Source organism: Anthonomus grandis, chromosome 1 (genome assembly GCF_022605725.1).
Source record: "Anthonomus grandis grandis chromosome 1, icAntGran1.3, whole genome shotgun sequence".
Classification (NCBI taxonomy): domain Eukaryota; kingdom Metazoa; phylum Arthropoda; class Insecta; order Coleoptera; family Curculionidae; genus Anthonomus; species Anthonomus grandis.
Genome location: NC_065546.1, coordinates 41277531 through 41296038, shown reverse-complemented (window position 1 = coordinate 41296038; position 18508 = coordinate 41277531). Strand labels below are relative to the sequence as shown.

Genomic DNA, 18508 nt, shown 5'->3' with positions numbered 1-18508 from the left:
TTTGTCGCAAGTTTCTGTTTAATATTAAGTCTGTTATAAAATAATTATATGTTAGTAAAATTATAGCGTCGAAAATGTAGACATATAATATGCTAATTCGTTATAAAAATATTTACCTCCAAGTAATTCTCTCTTTAATAAAAACTAAAACCAGTGAGTACAATGTAGATTGGTTTCTCCCCTTTGACTAAGGTTGTTTATTTATTTCTCTGTGAGTTTGTTTATTTACCTTTTACGGATATCTTTTAAAAGTGTTAATTTCTAATGTTATTGTTTTTTTTTTGTAATACTACTTATTTTAATATTTTATACCTGTAATAAACCTTCCCAAAATTATGTTTTTAGTTTTTCATGTATTAGCGTATTCTTATTACATACGAGGTCTTCGGATGGTAGGTGCAATTCTTTAAGTGATATTGATAGATGACCCAATTTCGAACATTTTAAGCCAAATATGCAACGGGACGATATTGTTTTTATTATACGAATTAATAATTTAATCTAAAGAAATATCAGTAGTCTTACTTCAAAGTTCACACTGGGTATGTCCTAGATATATCTGTCTAGATAGATACATGGATATTCGGATAGACATTCTAGAATGATATCGACTGACTGTATGCCTGATCAACTTTAAATGATTTAAAACTTAATAGAAAGAAATGCAGCTGTGTAAATTTTACCCGAGCTAGGGATAAAATTCACTATATAGTAAAATTGTACAAATGGGTTATCCAGAATTTCAGGTCAGAATCTTTCAGTTAATATCAGATCTTTAATATGTCTGTTATTTACTCTTCCCTATATCAAACTTCTGTTACTTTGAGGTGCAGACTAGATTCTTGCGTGACCTTGTGTTTTTAAAATTCATGTAATTTTTACTCATAATAATTAGGAGGTGATTGATATTGGTTGTAATAAATCTCTCTACTCTTCAGAAAAGAACCCACTGTAATATTTATCATTATTAAAATCATTAATGGCTTGCTAGTCCTGTAACCTGATTCTATCTTAATTTGCTTTTTAATACTATACGACGCAAAACAAATAGGAATTTTTACGTTATTCCTATTTAGTATAGTTTCCTTTTTAGTGGTGACGTAACTCTAGAAAACAAAAATATTTTAACGATTATGATTAAATATACATGGAAGCTACACAGTAAAATCGGTATAACTAGTGATATAAATGAAGGAACGTTCCCTTCGTGCTATGGCGAATATTCGCGCCTGATAAATCGTTCGTGCGCGCAAGATAGATCGTTCTCTCGTGCGCGAACGTGCGCCAGAGAATTTTCAGCACGATTCCGTATTCCGCGCGCTTTATTTACAAAAACTACTGTCGGCGTCGGCAACAGCATCAATCACAAAGACAAAGCGGCGGTTCCCCGAATATTGCGGCTGGTCTCTTTTGTAGCAATGCCCACTGTAGTTTTTGCATGTTATTTATGCATTTTTTGTTCATTTTGTGTTGCGTTTAACAAAACGAGAGTTCAGAGACTGGATGAGTCCGATGACGAAGAGAGCGGGAAGATGATGACGAGAAGAGCCTACAGTGTTCACGATTTCGATTCCAATAGTAGCATTGGGCCAGAAAGTTTCGATGGGCTTGACTACTCTTGATCTTGATCCACAATTAGAGTACCTGAGTTAGGTTAAAACTGTATTTTTGGTTTATTGCAGTTTATTTTTTTGTATCAAGCTTTTTTTGAGTTACTTCTTACATCATAAAACGTTTCTCTTTACTTTACCTACTTTGTATTTGTATTTACATAGCATAGCACACAAACTATGCTCAGTCTTTAAGAATATAATATCAAACCTGATCGGTAACACAAATTCTTGTATATTCTTTAAAAACCCCTTTAGATATAATATTTGGTTATTTATGATGAATATTCTTATTCCATCCGGATTTATGAATATTATTATGTTAAAGTTTTTATAAAGTTAGAACAATAATTCAGTGTCGGTATTTTACAAAGCATTAGGAGAATATTGAGCATTTGGAGCATTTTGAGAAAAAATCATGAAAAATAAGTTTTTGAATACTTTACCACATCCCAAACATAAATTCTCAGGTTTTTTTCATTTATGCTTGTTTATTCTCGTTCGTGCTCAGGGAACATTCTTTTAAATTACGCGCTCGAGAATTTTACATCACTAGGTATAGCCATTGACATTAACTATAAATTAAAATAAATCCTAAAATTCTTTTTGACTAAATATAATAAGTCTATTTCCCCAAGGTTAAAGAACGCCTAATGCCTCATAATAAATTAAAAATAAAGCATTATTATCTTTGCATTCTGTTAAGTGTTAACAATTACGTTCTTTATTTTTTTTGTTTTTATCATATTACTATAAGATTTCGTGTGACATTAACCAAATAAGACCAAATTGAAGTTTAATAGGTATATTTGAAAGTATAAATTTACACTTGTTTTTAAAGTCTGGCACTAAATCCTCCAGAAACAAGAAGATTTTCTCCGGTAATATATGACGCATCATCAGATGCCAGGAATGCTACGGAAGAAGCGACTTCTTCAGATTTTCCGATTCTACAGAAAGGGAAATTTTTAAATAATATTACTTAACGTTTAATCACAAATTACCTTCCCATAGGAATGTTAGTCAGTTCCTCTTTTAACATATCATCAGAACTTCTCATCTAAAAGAAAAACAACTTATAATATTAATAAAAAGTGTGAATTTTAAATAAATCCGCTTTGCATAACATCATACCTGCGCTATTTGTTATGTATTATGTTATTTCGTATTGCGTTATACGAAGTGTATTTTTTATATTTTATGATTACCTAATGATGATAAATCAATGAGTTTTCGTTTTGTCTGTTTCTTTCTTAATATCAGGATAATGCCCCTTACATAAGAAATACTTAACAATATATACTTATTTAAAATATTTATCATTAACAAAATGGAGCAATTTCTTAATTTAGGTTTGTTGAATGCTTACAACTTTAGAAAACCTAGTTTCTATGTGTCCGGGACAAATGCAATTCACTGTAATTCCTTCTGGTGCAAGTTGTAATGCTGCATTTTTTGTAAGGCCTAAGAGGGCGGTTTTACTAAAACCATATGCACCTAATAACTATAAATATAAAAAGACGTTTTTATTTTAAATTCAAAACTAGGATTTAAATAAAGTTGAGGACTTACTATGTGAGGATAATAAGCTGAAATTGATGAAATAAATATAATCCGCCCATGCTTGCTTTTCCTTAATAATGGAAGTGCTTCTTTTGCAAGCAAAAAAGAGGACTTTACGTTAACATCATAAATTTTGTCAAATATTGACTCACTGCACTAAAAAGAATATGTATTATGCTACATTATAGTCTCTCCATAGTTCTTTTTGTTATTATTAAATGGAGTTTTGCATACATCTAAAATTCCACCGTGAACTGGATTTACTGCTGCGTTGGATACTAAAATATCTAGGCCGCCAAACGATTTTGCCTGAAAAGTCAGTACGTATAAAAACTAAAACATAGATAGTAATAGTAGATTATAGATACTTCTTCAAAGAGCTTCTTTCGGTTTTCAGCGTCTGAAACATGACAAACGAGACTTTTGACCCTAAGCCCTTCAGATTGTAATTCTTTTGTAGCTCGTTCGACATTTTCAGGTTTTCTGCTGCTTATTACAAGGCTTGCTCCTTCTTGACCAAGTCGTCTTGCAATCGCTAATCCTATACTACAATTGATAAATCAAACATTTATATTAATTTTTCAGAATTTATGGAATGAATCTTACCCATCTGTAGAAGCCGTTACAATTGCAACTCTGTTTGCTAGCATGTCTATTTCATCTAACACCCAATAAAGATTTATTTTTAATGAAATACTTATAAATAAACTGCCTCTCGCTTACATTAAATGAATGTATGTTAATTTATAAATAGCAGCAGTAAGCTGTTAACCTTGATTTAATTATTACCCATGCACGTATAAAATTATGCCCGCTTAACCTCCTTGGGTTTATACATGAATTTGTTTAACAAGCTTTCAAAGTTGTTATCAGACTGATAAAAATACCCTATCTGCTACAGTAATTGAAAATATAATAAAATGCTTTTTAATAAGTAGTAACAATTATGGATTTTTTTTGAAATGGGTATTGATAATGTTAAATATTATCAATAATAGTAGCGGATGTTCGATAATTAGGTTTATTACAAAATAATAATTAATACAAAAGTAACAAATAATATTCCGAGCAGCGTTTAACCCGAACACGGAGAGAATAATACCCATAAATTCTTTCTTTAACCATCGACAACCTTTTTACATTTCGATGATTCAGCTTATTATAATCTCCTGACCGGTGGCGGCTCGACAGAAATTCCTTATCACAAGATGTTTTCTTACAATACATAAAGGCTGCCCCACGATGAACTGCTATCAATGTAACAAACCAATGTAAACATTGGAAACTTGGTAATTAAAGAAGCTTTAAAATTTGGTAACGTTGTTTGATAGTAAGATTATGAAGTTATTTCTCCTAAAAATATCTTTAGTTATGCGGTGTTGCCAATTCTATATTAAACAGAACACGAATTTATTATTTTGAATCGAGCACCTACTAAAACTGCCTGCACAAAATTTTAGACATATTTTATGCACCTATGTAAAAATACAGGGTGGCCAAAAATTAGCCTCGAAATTTATATTGACAATAAATGACTTTTTCCATGTTTCTGTCATTGTGAATTCGAAGTATCACTCTATAAAATTATTGTGGATAAATTAATACAATGCACTAAAATAGTTTTCAAAATTTTTAAACTACTTTGCGTGGTAATGATAAACGGTTGCTGTACACTCAACCACAAAAGACGAGAGAAATTATTATTTTTTAGGTTTTGAGTACTAAAGAGAGCAGCACTTTTTATTAAGTTCTAAAGAAAAAACAATTTTGGGAAACATAATTTAATTTCATCAATAAATGTAAATAAACATCAAAATAACATATCCATAAAAATATCATTTAAAAACACTTGTATATAAAGTAAATTTCATAAAAGTGGGTGTAAAAATAATAAGTTTCAGTGTTAAAATATGGGACTTTCTAATTTGTTTTCTTGATACACTTTTGTACTTTATCTACGATTAACGTTAATATTTTTCAGCATTTGGGCTCTTTCTAGTTAAATTTCTGTTGTATGTAAGAAACCCTAGTCTATGCTCATAGCTAAGTCATCTAAAAGCACCAGAAAATTACTTTTAACCTTCCATGCTATTACAAATATTTGAAAAAGCAAAAATTATTAATTTACTAATCCCTAACCAATAAAGTAAGCAACCCAGCTATAAGTAAAGACCGGTCACTTTTACAATTAATACAAGGTTCACTATTGATAGAATCGTCTTAACGATTGGCTTTTATGAAATTAATAAGTCCGTTGGTAGAGGAATCGTGCGAAGATACTGGGTTGTTGTCTTGTAACTCCGGCTCTATAGCTTTGGCCAACTGTTTTCCCAGCTCCACACCCCATTGGTCGAACGAGTTAATGCTCCAAATGATGCCTTGTGTGAAGATTTTGTGCTCGTAGAGAGCTGAAAAACGTTTAGTTTGAAAGTAGAAGCTTTATTTCAAAAACGAAAATTTACTTTGCCCTAAAGAAGCGGTGTCTGCATGTGCAACCCTTATATTTTCCTGGTTCCCGACAATTTTTCGTCTTAAGTTTAACTGGTTTTTAATATTGCTTACCTATTAAAACACCCAAAGTAAAAGGTGTGAATTTCTTAACGACGATACTGTTAGTTGGCCTATTTCCCAAAAACACTTTGTGTGGCAATATTTTCTCTAACGTTTCGCCTGACATACCGGCCTTTTCCAATTCCGCGCGAGCTTGCTCGGTTGTTTTACCGAAAGCTAAAGCTTCGGTCTGAGCTAGGAAGTTAGCCAGAAGGATTTTATGATGAAGACCTTCACTAAAATATAAATAATCATTATGGCAATTTAAAAATTTATAAGCATTGTGGATTTAATTTTTTTAAATTATTCTGCTTACCGAATGGGATTTTGCGTTTGGGCTGGAGCAATAAAATCTGCGGGTATTATCTTGGTACCCTGATGTATCAACTGATAAAATGCATGTTGGCCGTTTGTACCTGGTTCTCCCCACACAATCGGTCCAGTACTATAATCCACCTAAAATATTTGATTACAGGTATGCCTTTTTTAAGGAAATTTTAAATGTAGAATCTAATTTAACAGATTTAAAATTTTCAATCATTGATTTAATCGGCTTATAAAGATTTAACATTTTTTAAAAAAAAATTCTTACTTGTTTACCACTTCTGGTAACATATTTTCCATTACTCTCCATGTCACCTTGTTGAAAATAGGCGGCGAATCTGTGAAGGTATTGGTCATAAGGAAGCAAGGCGTGAGTTTCAGCCCCATAGAAGTTGCCATACCAGATACCAAGAAGAGCAAGAATTACTGGAGCCTAAAAGTTTATGAAAAATTAAAACAAAGCAAGCCCTCTGTAATGCTTATTTTAATCTTAATTAATAATAAGAATCAACCATAAGATTAAGTAACTATCATCTATTCTTCATGTAAAATTATTTTAAAGTTTAATAAATATATTATATAGAATAAAATAAATAAATAAGGCCTTTTATTAGATGAAACAAAACACGTTCGTAATAACCGTTACTTACACCTAATAGTGCGTGGATGGCGAAGTCTAACAAACAAATGCAACCATACCTACATACATCTATACAGGGTGTTTCTTAACCTATACGCATAAACTTGGGAAATTATTGCTGACAGCAAATAATGACTAATAGTGAAAAAAAAATTAGTAAAATAGTTTTAGTTACGGAGACAAACGACTTATTAATTAAAATTTAAAAAAAACGTAAATTCTCCAAAATAAATGTTTATTTAACTATTATAGTAACTGTTCAAAGTTATTTCCATGACTTTCAATACATAATTGAGCACGCCTAATCCAAGAGATTTCCTCGGCGGCAGCAAATATCCGATTTCTTAATTCTTGTTCATTGTCAACTTCAGTTACATACACCAGAGATTTAAGGTGGCCCCAAAAATAAAAGTCAAGCGAATTAAGGTCGGGTGATCGAGGAGGCCATCCAATTGGACCACCTCGGCCTATCCATCGTTCGGGGCACATTCGATCCAAATGCCGTCGCACTGGTCGCGCAAAATATGGTGGAGCACCATCGTGAAGAAACCACAAATTCTGCCTAATGTGAAGAGGGACTTCTTCAAGGAGTACCGGCAAATTTTGTCGCAAGAATTGTAAATAAAGAGCACCAGTTAGACGATTATCCAAAATGAAAAGGCCAATAAGTATTCCGTTTACAATTCCAGCCCACACATTTACTGAAAATCGTTGTTGAAAGTTTGTTCGCCGAATGGCATGCGGATTTTCAACTGCCCAAAAATGCGTGTTGCGAAAATTGTGAATACCATTGCGTGTGAAAGTTGCTTCATCCGTAGCTAAAATGTTCCTGGTAAAGTTTGGGTTTAACTGCTGCTGATGTAACAACCACTCGCAAAAGTTTACTCGAGGCGCATGATCCCTTGGAAGTAAAGCTTGTACCCTTTGGACGTGAAATGGATACAGTAATTCATGCCTTAAAATTCGCCAAACTGTGACTGGTGATAATCCAAATTGCGTTGCAATTGTTCTAGTGCTTATGTCAGGATGCTCTTCGATGATATCTAAAATCAAATTCTCCAGATTTAAAATGCGCCTAAGTCTAATGGCTCCACCATGTTGCCCTGGCCTCGGCTGCAAATTTCCAGTTTCTCTACCCCGCTGAACCACACGCAAAAAAGCTTCACGCGACGGATGATACCTATGAGGAAACCTTTGTGCATAAAGATTAGCTGCAGCCACACTGTTTTGTCTTGATTCCCCGTATGCCAGTAACATGTCCATTAGTTCCTCATTTATTATATAGTTCAAATTATGCGGCATGATTTTAATAAAAAACGAAATACGACCACAACTGTATCAACTGATAGCAAAGTAGGTACTACTAAACATAATAAACATCATCCGGACTTGTTTAATTCTTAATTTGAAAACAAAATTCCACCTGATAAAGTTTTTGTGAAAAAAAAAGAATTATCTCAGAAAGTAAAAATATTTTACTTAAATTTTTTTTCACTATTAGTCATTATTTATCATTAGCAATAATTTCCCAAGTTTATGCGTATAGGTTAAGAAACACCCTGTATTTCACAAAAAGTAATTATTATAATAAAAATGTGTACACTGAACTATGAGAGTAAAAATAAACAAAAACACATGGATCAACGCTTGTATGGGGAAGAAAGGAATACAAACCAATAAAAAATAAAATGATATTGGGGCAGCAAAGGGGTAGTTTACCATAACATAAATACAAAATAAGTTCTGTGTGAAAAAAGAAAAACGCCAGGTCACACATATACTGGACAATTTTGTTTTTCTAGGAAATCTTTTTTTAATTTAAACTGAAATTTATTGACATTAAAGAGGCGAAATTCATCGGAAAGTTGAATAAGCTAATTGCATTGTAAGAAAAGGATCTAGTATAAAAAGCAGTTCGAAATTGGGGCATTATTATAACATGTTTACAGAATGTGCAGAACGTCGTATAATAAAAATAATTCGCAAAATATTAAAATTACGATCATGAATAGTTAAAGAGTTTCTGTGTAAAATTGCATAAGTGATGCTTCCAAATATTTTCCATTTTGAGCCATTTCAATTTAATAATTTTATGAGAAATGTGATCGCGTTTCTTAAGATCCAAAAATTAGACGAGAGCAAGCATTTTGCATTACTTGTATCATGTTTTTGTGAAAAATATCAAGGCAAGGAGAATATAAAAAATTACAATAATTAAAGATGAAAGAACGAGTGATTCAGTAAACATTTTTCTACGTTTAAAAAAGTGGCTATTAGTAAAAATAATCTTTATCCTGGTAAATGCCTTACGCCTTAACATTTCTACATGTGAACTAAAACGTAATCGAGAATCGAATACCATAACAATAGCTACGGATACCGACAAGCAAATTTTTGGAGTAAGGCTAATTGTATTTTACACTTATTTTTAGTTTTCTATGTTGCTAATAATTTCAGCAAACTATGAACAAGTAGGAATAAATTAGCTTCCGAAATAGAAAAATTGAAGATGTAACTGCATAGTGTATAAATAGAATTTTGAATAAGATTGTTTTGCATTATCAAGAAATTATATGAGACAAGTAAAAATCAGTAAACTTTTATTTAAAAGAATATCTCAAGTTTTTACTTTTCATTTATGTCCACTCCGTAAATATTAACGCACCTTAAACTGTAACAACTATCGCGATTAGTTTAATCATATTTTCAAATTTATAGTGACTTACATTTTGTTCTAACGGAGCAGTTTGAAAATGCTTGTCCAAGTGATGAGCCCCTTCTAAAAGTTGTTGAAAATTATCAAATCCGACGGAGAGGCAAATGCTTAAGCCTATGGCGGACCACAAGGAGTATCGTCCCCCGACCCAGTCCCAAAAACCGAACATATTTGCCGGATCGATACCGAATTCCGTAACTTTCGGCTCGTTTGTACTTAAAGCAACGAAGTGTTTTGCAACCGCAGCAGGCTGAAGGAATAATTACGATTAAAATATAATAAAATAAAATCACACTTCCGCTCACGTCTTTAGCATATCCTAAAAACCACTCTTTGGCAGAGGTGGCATTAGTAATAGTTTCCTGAGTGGTAAACGTTTTTGAAGCAATAATAAATAAAACAGTCTCTGGATCGACTTTTCTCAATGTTTCAGCCATATGGGTTCCATCAATGTTTGACACAAAGTGAACTTTAAGTCCTTTGTTGTAAGGTTTTAAGGCTTCTGTAACCATAAGAGGTCCAAGATCAGAGCCACCAATGCCAATGTTAATGACATCAGTGATTTGCTTTCCTGAATATCTGAAGCAAAAGCGCAGAAAATTGAATAAATTACATATGTAAACAACATATAATTTCAAAATAGATTTACCCCCGCCATTGTCCACTTAAAATAGAGTTAGTGAACTGTTTCATGTGCTCCAACACTGCATTGACATCAGGCATAACATCTTTCCCATCAACCAAAATTGGAGTGTTTGATCTGTTCCGTAGAGCCACATGAAGTACAGCCCTATCTTCAGTAAAGTTTATTTTTTTACCGGTAAACATAAAGTCTCTGGCCTGTTCGACTTTTCTGTCCTTCGCCAAAGCAAATAAGAGCCTAAGGGCTTGTTCATCAATACAGTTCTTGGAATAATCAACAAGGATTTCGCCATCGGGAGTGGCTACCTTAAGACTGGAAGAACAAATATATAAATAGTAACGAAAAACACATAATTTGTAGAGAATAGTAAAAGGGGTAATAAGTAAAGGTTTTTTGTTTTAGTTTATGGACCGAACTAATTCAATGTATTTATTGGCCAAGTAACTTACTTCGAATTGTAAGTAAAAAAACACTAAGATAAGAAAGAGCTTGCTCTTAATTAAGAAAATTGTTACACATGGCAATAGCTATGAATCCACTTAAAGATATCATAAAATTGTTTGTACTTATGAAATAAATAGGATAAGAAATATAAAAGAAAATAAATACATAATGTGCATAACACAAAAATTACCTTAAAAATTAAATTACTTCAATAAATATCTAACATTAATAAATACCTAATATATATTACTGTTTCTGTTACAGTTCTGTTTGAATTTTTTTAGTATTATTATTGTCTTAAAACGATTCAAACTGAATCAATGTGAAAATCGGGAGCCAACCTGTTAAAATATTTTAAAAAGAGGGAATCATTTTAATTCTTTTTTTTATTCAGAGACAGTCTATCAAAAATTCCTAACAAATGATCATTGTCATAGTCTCTCTGGGAAATATTAAAAATTGCCTGAAATACATGCACTTTAAAAACTTCAATTGAACCCCTCCAATCATTGCTATACAGGTATTGTACCGGCGGGACCCATATTCCAAGCTTGGTAAAACTATCAAAAAAATAAAGGACCACTTCAACATTTAGCTTCTTGGTGGTACTAGTAATAAATCTATAGATTTTTTGGGCATTATCTACTCTAGATAAAATGTCTTCAGAAAATTAAAGAGTGGGGTCAAGGATTACTTGTAGATCCTTCTGCTGAGGTGAATGACATACAAGCACACTGATTTTTAATATAAAGCTATTTAATTTCCACTAGCTCACACCATCATGTTGCAATGCCTGAAATACATTCTCTGATTCAATATGAAGAACATTTGAACACTTGCATTGTAAATTATACAAGAATTGCAAATCAAACCCTTGATATTGATGATGCAGCCGAAAACAAGAGTCATTCAAGATTGAAGCCTACTTTTAAAGAGACATGACTTGGAACCTTTAGTTTCAACATATTGGAACCTTTAACTGAGATATGACTGGATTAAGTAAGTTATATTTATGAAGATACAGCTAAGTCTTACAAATCCTTTAAAATTATACAGTGTCTCACTGTTTTCTCCATACCTGTATAGATAACATCAACCTAAGACTTTTCATTTATAGCTTAATGGACATATTGACAGAATGACGTAAGATTCGTACAAGTTGATTCTTTTAGGCAAGACTCCATGTTGTAAAGCGACCAGATATTTCAATCATTAGTCATAGTCAAGTTAGTCATCTAGACTCAATATAAGATACATATATTTCAATTTACTTTATATTGAAAATGATTTGTTTCTCTTGAGAATAAAATATAAAGATTAAAATAAAAACATTTTTTAAATTTTCATAAGCAAGTAATGAAATGAATATATTACTGTGCAACATGTTTTTTGCAATGGTCAATGTGGACATATCTTGCATTGGCATAAGATTATATACAGACCCAGTTTGAAATTTTATGTTAAACACACAATCAATATTAAATTTTTAAAAAAACACTACAATTAGCACAATTTAAAATTATTTAAAATCATTTACAACCTTACAAGTTTTGACACACTATAGAAATATTTAATATTTAATAATCTCTTAGCCACAGCCTGAAGCCTATTGAGACTAATGAACTTATCTGAGTAAGATATTTGTAAAAGTAGGTGCTTAGTAAAATGTTAGATTCCAAGTGATTAATAGATATATTATAATGGAAAGGTAAGTATTTCAAAGCAGAGAAATACAGGTTTTGCATCACCTCTGTAGACAGTTTCAGTAATGACTCCCTCCTGATCTCCTCTGCAAACTAAACAGTGTTTCCACATGTGCAGAATGGACCCAAACTATTAAATCATATACACAAGCTAAAAACATAAGAAAATGGTACAATCCCAATAGAACCCTCTGCTTAACGATTTGAGCTGAATTTCTAAAAAGAAATATACTAGGTGCAATCCTTTTACAAACAAGTTATATGTTTATACGTAGGTAGAAAAGGTAGTGCTCATGTAAACTTTGATTTTCAGTAAGAGAGCTTTTCAATTTAAATACAATGAGATTACAAAGACATAGTTAAATGCTTTGGACAGATCATCAAAAACTGAACCTATAAAAGTGTTTTCTATGGCCTCTCGCACATCATTAAAACTCACCTCAGAAAAAGAAAAGAAGTTATTGCTAAGATTTTGCTTGTGGTAGAGATAATAAAAATCTCTTTGGCCATAGATCAAAATAATTAGTTAACTTCCTCAGGGTCAATATTGACATTCCTCTCTATGTTGTTCCCTTAGTGATTCTCTTTCAGGATGCAGAAAAGGGCAACCCAACTCATTTGACTCTACACCGAAGACAGAAAAGTAGTTTTTTTTAAACTTTTGATATCTGTTGGAAAGAATAACTTTATTAAAAATTTAGGGATTATCCAATACTATTCTGATAGTTTTGCTAATCAAAATACCTGGGAAAACTGCAGCTTCAGAATAAACTAAAGATGTAACTAAAATAACACATATTTATGCAGGAATACCAAGCTTCTAAACTTCTTTGAGCAGTTACAGTGTGATCATGAGCACAATCCTAGATATGAAAACTTTGCTATTCCTGAAAGATCAAATTTCACTAACATAAATAGCAACTGCAAACATTATGGTTATTAAAATATGGAAAACCTCAACTTAAAACTTTAAAAAAGTGACTTTTAAGATTTGCTGTGATATAAAATAAAAAATCCTTGTGTTGCCTAATATTTATAAAATTGTATTTCTTTAGATTTTAAGTACCTATGTTTGTTTTATTATCTTTGTTTCATTTTATGAATCTTCTAATTTATGTGACATAGTATGTAAATTTTTAATGTTATATGACACAATCCACAATCTTATGAAGTATAATTCTTCATTATTAAGTGCAAACATATAAGGATCTATTATTAATTGAATCAGGAAGGATTTTAAGAAAGAAATGACATTAACTATAAATAGACTGGAAATAGAGGCCAAAAGTGTGAATCTTGTGGAACTACAGATCAGCTTAGATAAGTGATTATCAACTCTATCCAAGGCAATAAAGGAATACAAATATCAAATGAGTAAAATAGTCTAGATTACTTTATCAAAAGCCTTGCTAAAATCAGTATAAGTTTGTAACTAGAGTTTGCAAAAGGAAAAATTTATATAAACTGAACACTAATAACAGGCGATAAATTATGTAAGGAATTTAAGAAAAAAGTACATGGATCATTGTAGAATTCAAATTCAAATCTTTATTATCCAAAATTGACACAATACAGTATATGGAATTTGTCCATGTTCAAAGAAGCTAAAATTTCAATCATTATATACTTGAATCTACACTATAAGTTTATACTATTGTCACTATATAGTTTACATACTCAAAGAAATTATTAAGCATATAAAAGAGTAACAAAAATAAATAATATATACTTTATAGCTAGTTATTACTTCGAAAGGTAGGTAGGTCTTAATATCATAGTACCACTTCAAAACTAAAAAAGGTTTGTTGACAAACTATTACAATTTTTTATGTCATTTGGAAATTTATTAAATACTTTTTCAGGATAAAATTTTTTGAAAGAGTTAATCTAGTACGCAACAAAGATAAATCATTTCTTAGTCTAGTTGGATAATTATGAAGAAATAAGTAAAAACAGTTAATCCTATATCTTGGCCTATATTGGCTATAGACCATATTTTGGCCTTTAACTCTTGATACTTGTATGCAAAATTTCTATACAGGGCCACTCAGTGGCAACAGAATGTAAAATTTCTTTGGTAAGCACACAAAATCCATTTTTGCAACTTGATAAATAGTAATATAATTTTTCAATAAATGAATTTATCTGTATACCTATCCTATGGAGATAGCTTTGAATGACTGACTAATGTAAATTCTACTTGAATTTATGAATAAATATGCTCTTAAATAACAATAATCTATAGCAATTATTTAAAGTAGATAAGAAAACATGGCATTTTTTTTTGTAGTATGTTTAGTGTAGTTTGTTTCCTTGGCCAGTGCACTATTTTTAAATATATTTTTTCACTTAGTGATATCAAACTGGGGAGTATATATTATTTCAATTATTGCATAAGGTAAGACAAATTTATGTTATACATATGCAAGTTGCTGGAAATACTTGCTTCATGTTTAAAATCATAAAAATATGGAAAAACAAAACAGAATGTTTTATCTCTACTCTTCGCAAGGTCATTTAGAGGTGACCGGCCAACTAGGTTTAGAAGCAAATACTCAAAAACTAACAATTATTCTTACCTTAATTTATCGAATCGTTTAGGATCACTTGAAAACAAGTCTTTAATCACCAAATTGCTTTTATTTTGATTGTAATATTCTTGTAATTTTTGCCAAGTCGGCTCGGAGGTTAAGTGCGGTAACTCCATCTCGCTCTCAATTTCGGAATCGACAGCCTGATCTGGCGTTGGGGGCCCCGTCTTTAATGGGATGCGTGCGCAACCTTTTCCTTGTCGCGCCATACATTTTGGCCCGGTCATCACGCATTTTAATTTGTCATCCTCCATTATTGACAATTATTGTTTTATTTTAGTTTTACTAAGATGATCTTCAAAATAAGATTGTTTTAGATCTTTTTCCCCTTAAGTTTTGTTTGTTCCAGTTCTAAATTCACTAAAATTTGCAGCAGTAAAACGTTAAAATTTGATAGTTTAATATAACCTCAAACCAAATACAGCGGTTGGCTTGACACTAACTCATTCATTCATGACAAAAGAAAAAAATTCATTCCCTTAACTACTATCGTTGATTGAATATTTGGGAAGATACGCAACCTTATGGGCTAAAGCGTGACCGCAAATATGCGTGAAAAATAGATGGCGATTCTCTCCAGTATGCGCGAAAATAATTTCGTCCGTCGCTTCTCATTAGTAATCGGCCGATCATCCCTGAGTCGTGTGGGAGAGTTTTTGCACAGGTTCGTGTTTGCCGTATTGAAATTTGGTAGTTGTTAAAAAATTTTCTTGGATATCATAATCACAAATAGATAGATATATGTAAATGTGTTTAGTTTGTGAGATAGAAATATTTTTAATTAATAAAAGCTTTGCTAAATCAAATAATGTATCTTCTCTAATAAACCCATCAAATGACATGAATTTTTCAAATTTATGTCAAAACACAATAAAATCCTTTAATGAACTTTATTATACTCTAAAAGTAAATAATAATATATGCAAGTCAATTAATAAAATATTACTAGATAAAATAAATATAAATAAACCAAACCTATGTCCACAGCATATTGATAAATTTTTGCATTTATTAATTAAGACTTTGATTTATACCAACCTAAAATGGGAATCTCAAAATCTTATTAGAAAATCTTTAAAAAAATCTAATTATAAACCTCACAGAAAATTATCTATTTTATCAACAAAAATCAATCCGAACTCTTAAAGATATTGTCTCTTCATATCTATGAGAGCCATTTTCTCTTTTTCTTTTTTTTACTTTAAGAAAATTTTAAATCAATATATTATGTTTATGGTCTTTAGTGTTTTAAGTATTTTCAATAATTGTTTTCATGATGAAATTCATTCATGAAAAAGATAAAAAATAAGGCCTAAAAAGCCTTTAAAGTTATTGAGAAACTGGTTATAGTACGAATGGTAGCTTTCCTAATTAAAAAAAATAACATATTAAATGAATGTCGAGTAATGTTTTCGTTCCTGGAGAGATTATATTTGAGCTTGAAGAAGGTCACTTTGCTGCAGCGGTATTCTGCGACTTCTCTAAAGACTTTGACAGTGTCAACCATGGAATACTGCTCGGTAAGCTTTCTAGATATGGGTTTAGGGGAGTTGCTCTAGAATGGTTAAAATTTTGTTTCGTTAGACAGAAAAAAGTTTGTTTGGCCAAATGGCAGTTTGTCTGAACTTTGTGTAGTAAGCAGGGTTCGTTTCTCGGTCCTATTTTATTTCTATTGTATATAAATGACCTGGCGTCTCTCCAGATAAAAGGATTCTTCACTATTTTTGCAGATGACACCACTATCTTATGGGCAGACAATAATAAAAGCACATTAACAAGAACAATTTCTAAAGATTTATTAATGATTAAACAGTGGTTTGTTCTTTAAACATAGATAAGACTAAATTGTTAAGTTTTTATGTTCAGAGCAGTTCATGATTCACAACAAAGAATTGGAAGTGAATAATTTTAACAGATTCTTGGAATTGTTATCGATCATAAACCTAAGTTTTATGGAGATATGTCAGGAGGCAAAAACTGGCTAGACGATGTTATGCTGTTAGAGTGGTTTTAAATGAACTGAAATTGATATCTGCAAAAACGGTCTATTTTTGTTTGTTGAAAGTTGGAACTTACTTTCATACAAAAATACCTACAGTATGGAATAACATTTTGGAGTTGCATTAGTAAACGGCTTTTTGACTCGATGTTTGTTTTTAAAAAACGAGCCATTAAATATATGTGTCATAAATCTCCACAGGACATGCAGACCCCTATTTAAAGATACTTTCCTTGTGTTGCTTGTTTATTGTTGAGTCTGCTTACCTAATATATAAAAAATATAAATTGTATCTTCAAAATAATGGCTCCTTAAAACATTATAATATCAGAAAAAAATACAATATTCCAATGCCCATCCCGAAAAGTGAACTAAGAATTCTCTTATTTATTTGAGCATAAAATTTTTTAATCATTTTCCAAATGTCATAAAAGTCTCTAGAAGTTCTCCTTGCTTTAAAAAGTCCTTAACGAAACTTCTTAAAAGCAAGTATTTTTATAGCATTAGAATTTTTTGAAGATAGTTACGAATAGGCCAATAGTATATAATTAGTTTTTAGTAAAGATGTAAAGGTTAGAATTTATGATGTTACTCTAAAATTTTTAAGTCGTCTTGCTTTGAAATTGAAAATACATTTTGTGTTTATACTAGTATGTTGAACCCACTATTGTGTATTGTTTTTAAATTATGTGTTAGTAATATGTCGATTAATGTGCCTATTTTATATCATAGAAGTACCATGTCAACAAGTAGGTACCATGTATTTATGAATAAAGTATGTTTTGAATTTTTTGAAATTCGAAATTGTATTTAAAAGAGAGAGAGGTATATAATATTTAATAGGGATGATTCCAATTACTCACTAGAAATTACCTCGTTGAAAAAGTAATTAAAAGGGTTATTCAAAACTGCAAGTGGCCAACATGGCGTCGACAAGAAGAAAAAAAGTTGATTATGACTCTCTAAAGAAGGAACGTCGTATTTAAAAGTTAAAGATGTTAACTTGTAAATGAGAAAAAGTGTTTACAACAATGTATAAATGATTTTATTTTATATTTTCAAATAACGCCAGAAAAAAATAAAAAACCATTTTGCCAAATTTCACCTTTTTCCTAAATATTAGGAAGTATTTGGCATTTTTCCAATTTTTAGATTGCATTTATATTGCGCAACTTTCGCCTAATTAAACCATTTACTGCTCATCCTTACTTTGGACATCCTGTATAATCGCGATGAGACCCTTCATACTGTTAAACAAAATATTTGTTTTTTTTCTTATTAACTTTTTCTAGTTTTAAGAATTAGTAATTAAGTGTTTGCCTGTATTGCAAATTAAAATGTGGCCTATTTTCTATATTTTATAGTGTTGTTACACCCTTATTCAAAACCTTTTAAATTTTGCGATTTTATTTTTATATTAATTTCAGTTAAAGGTATCTATTTTTCAATATTTTTGTCCAAAAAAAGTGTACTTCACAGATCTCACTACCCTACACAGTTTTTGAGATATTGGCTGGTTTCACAAACCCGTATTGTCAAAAATCACATTACGGGCTACTTTTTGCAAAAAATTATTGACTATAAAACTATAGTACCGTATATAGATATTAAATATTTAATTATTGAATTTACTCTTTATATTTACGTGAAACCTACCTATATCATCACCTTTATTTAATTTTCTAATTAATAAATAAAAGCTTATTGAATTTTTGTTTTGTTTTT

General features: G+C 31.0%; 3 protein-coding genes across 3 annotated transcripts in view; 1 reads left to right on the top strand and 2 right to left on the bottom strand.

Annotated features, from left to right (window-relative positions):
* Window positions 1-2399: 2399 nt before the first annotated feature.
* Window positions 2400-4048, bottom strand: LOC126742073 (dehydrogenase/reductase SDR family member 4-like). Its single transcript, XM_050448609.1, has 7 exons — window positions 3780-4048; window positions 3542-3719; window positions 3408-3482; window positions 3183-3329; window positions 2980-3114; window positions 2615-2670; window positions 2400-2560 (listed from the first exon to the last, which is right to left on the bottom strand). Exons 1-7 carry the CDS (start codon window positions 3821-3823, stop codon window positions 2446-2448), a joined length of 750 nt encoding a protein of 249 aa, XP_050304566.1. The 5' UTR covers window positions 3824-4048; the 3' UTR covers window positions 2400-2445.
* Window positions 4049-4938: 890 nt separating this feature from the next.
* Window positions 4939-15187, bottom strand: LOC126742063 (glucose-6-phosphate isomerase). Its single transcript, XM_050448597.1, has 8 exons — window positions 14773-15187; window positions 10053-10358; window positions 9709-9982; window positions 9414-9653; window positions 6316-6480; window positions 6040-6179; window positions 5736-5959; window positions 4939-5581 (listed from the first exon to the last, which is right to left on the bottom strand). Exons 1-8 carry the CDS (start codon window positions 15036-15038, stop codon window positions 5394-5396), a joined length of 1803 nt encoding a protein of 600 aa, XP_050304554.1. The 5' UTR covers window positions 15039-15187; the 3' UTR covers window positions 4939-5393.
* The window catches only part of LOC126742055 (5-oxoprolinase), a 144588-nt gene continuing 140520 nt past the window's right edge, over window positions 14441-18508 (top strand). Inside the window, exon 1 of the mRNA XM_050448583.1 lies at window positions 14441-14591. The gene's annotated coding sequence lies outside the window, so the exon portion shown is untranslated. The remainder of the gene's footprint in view (window positions 14592-18508) is intronic.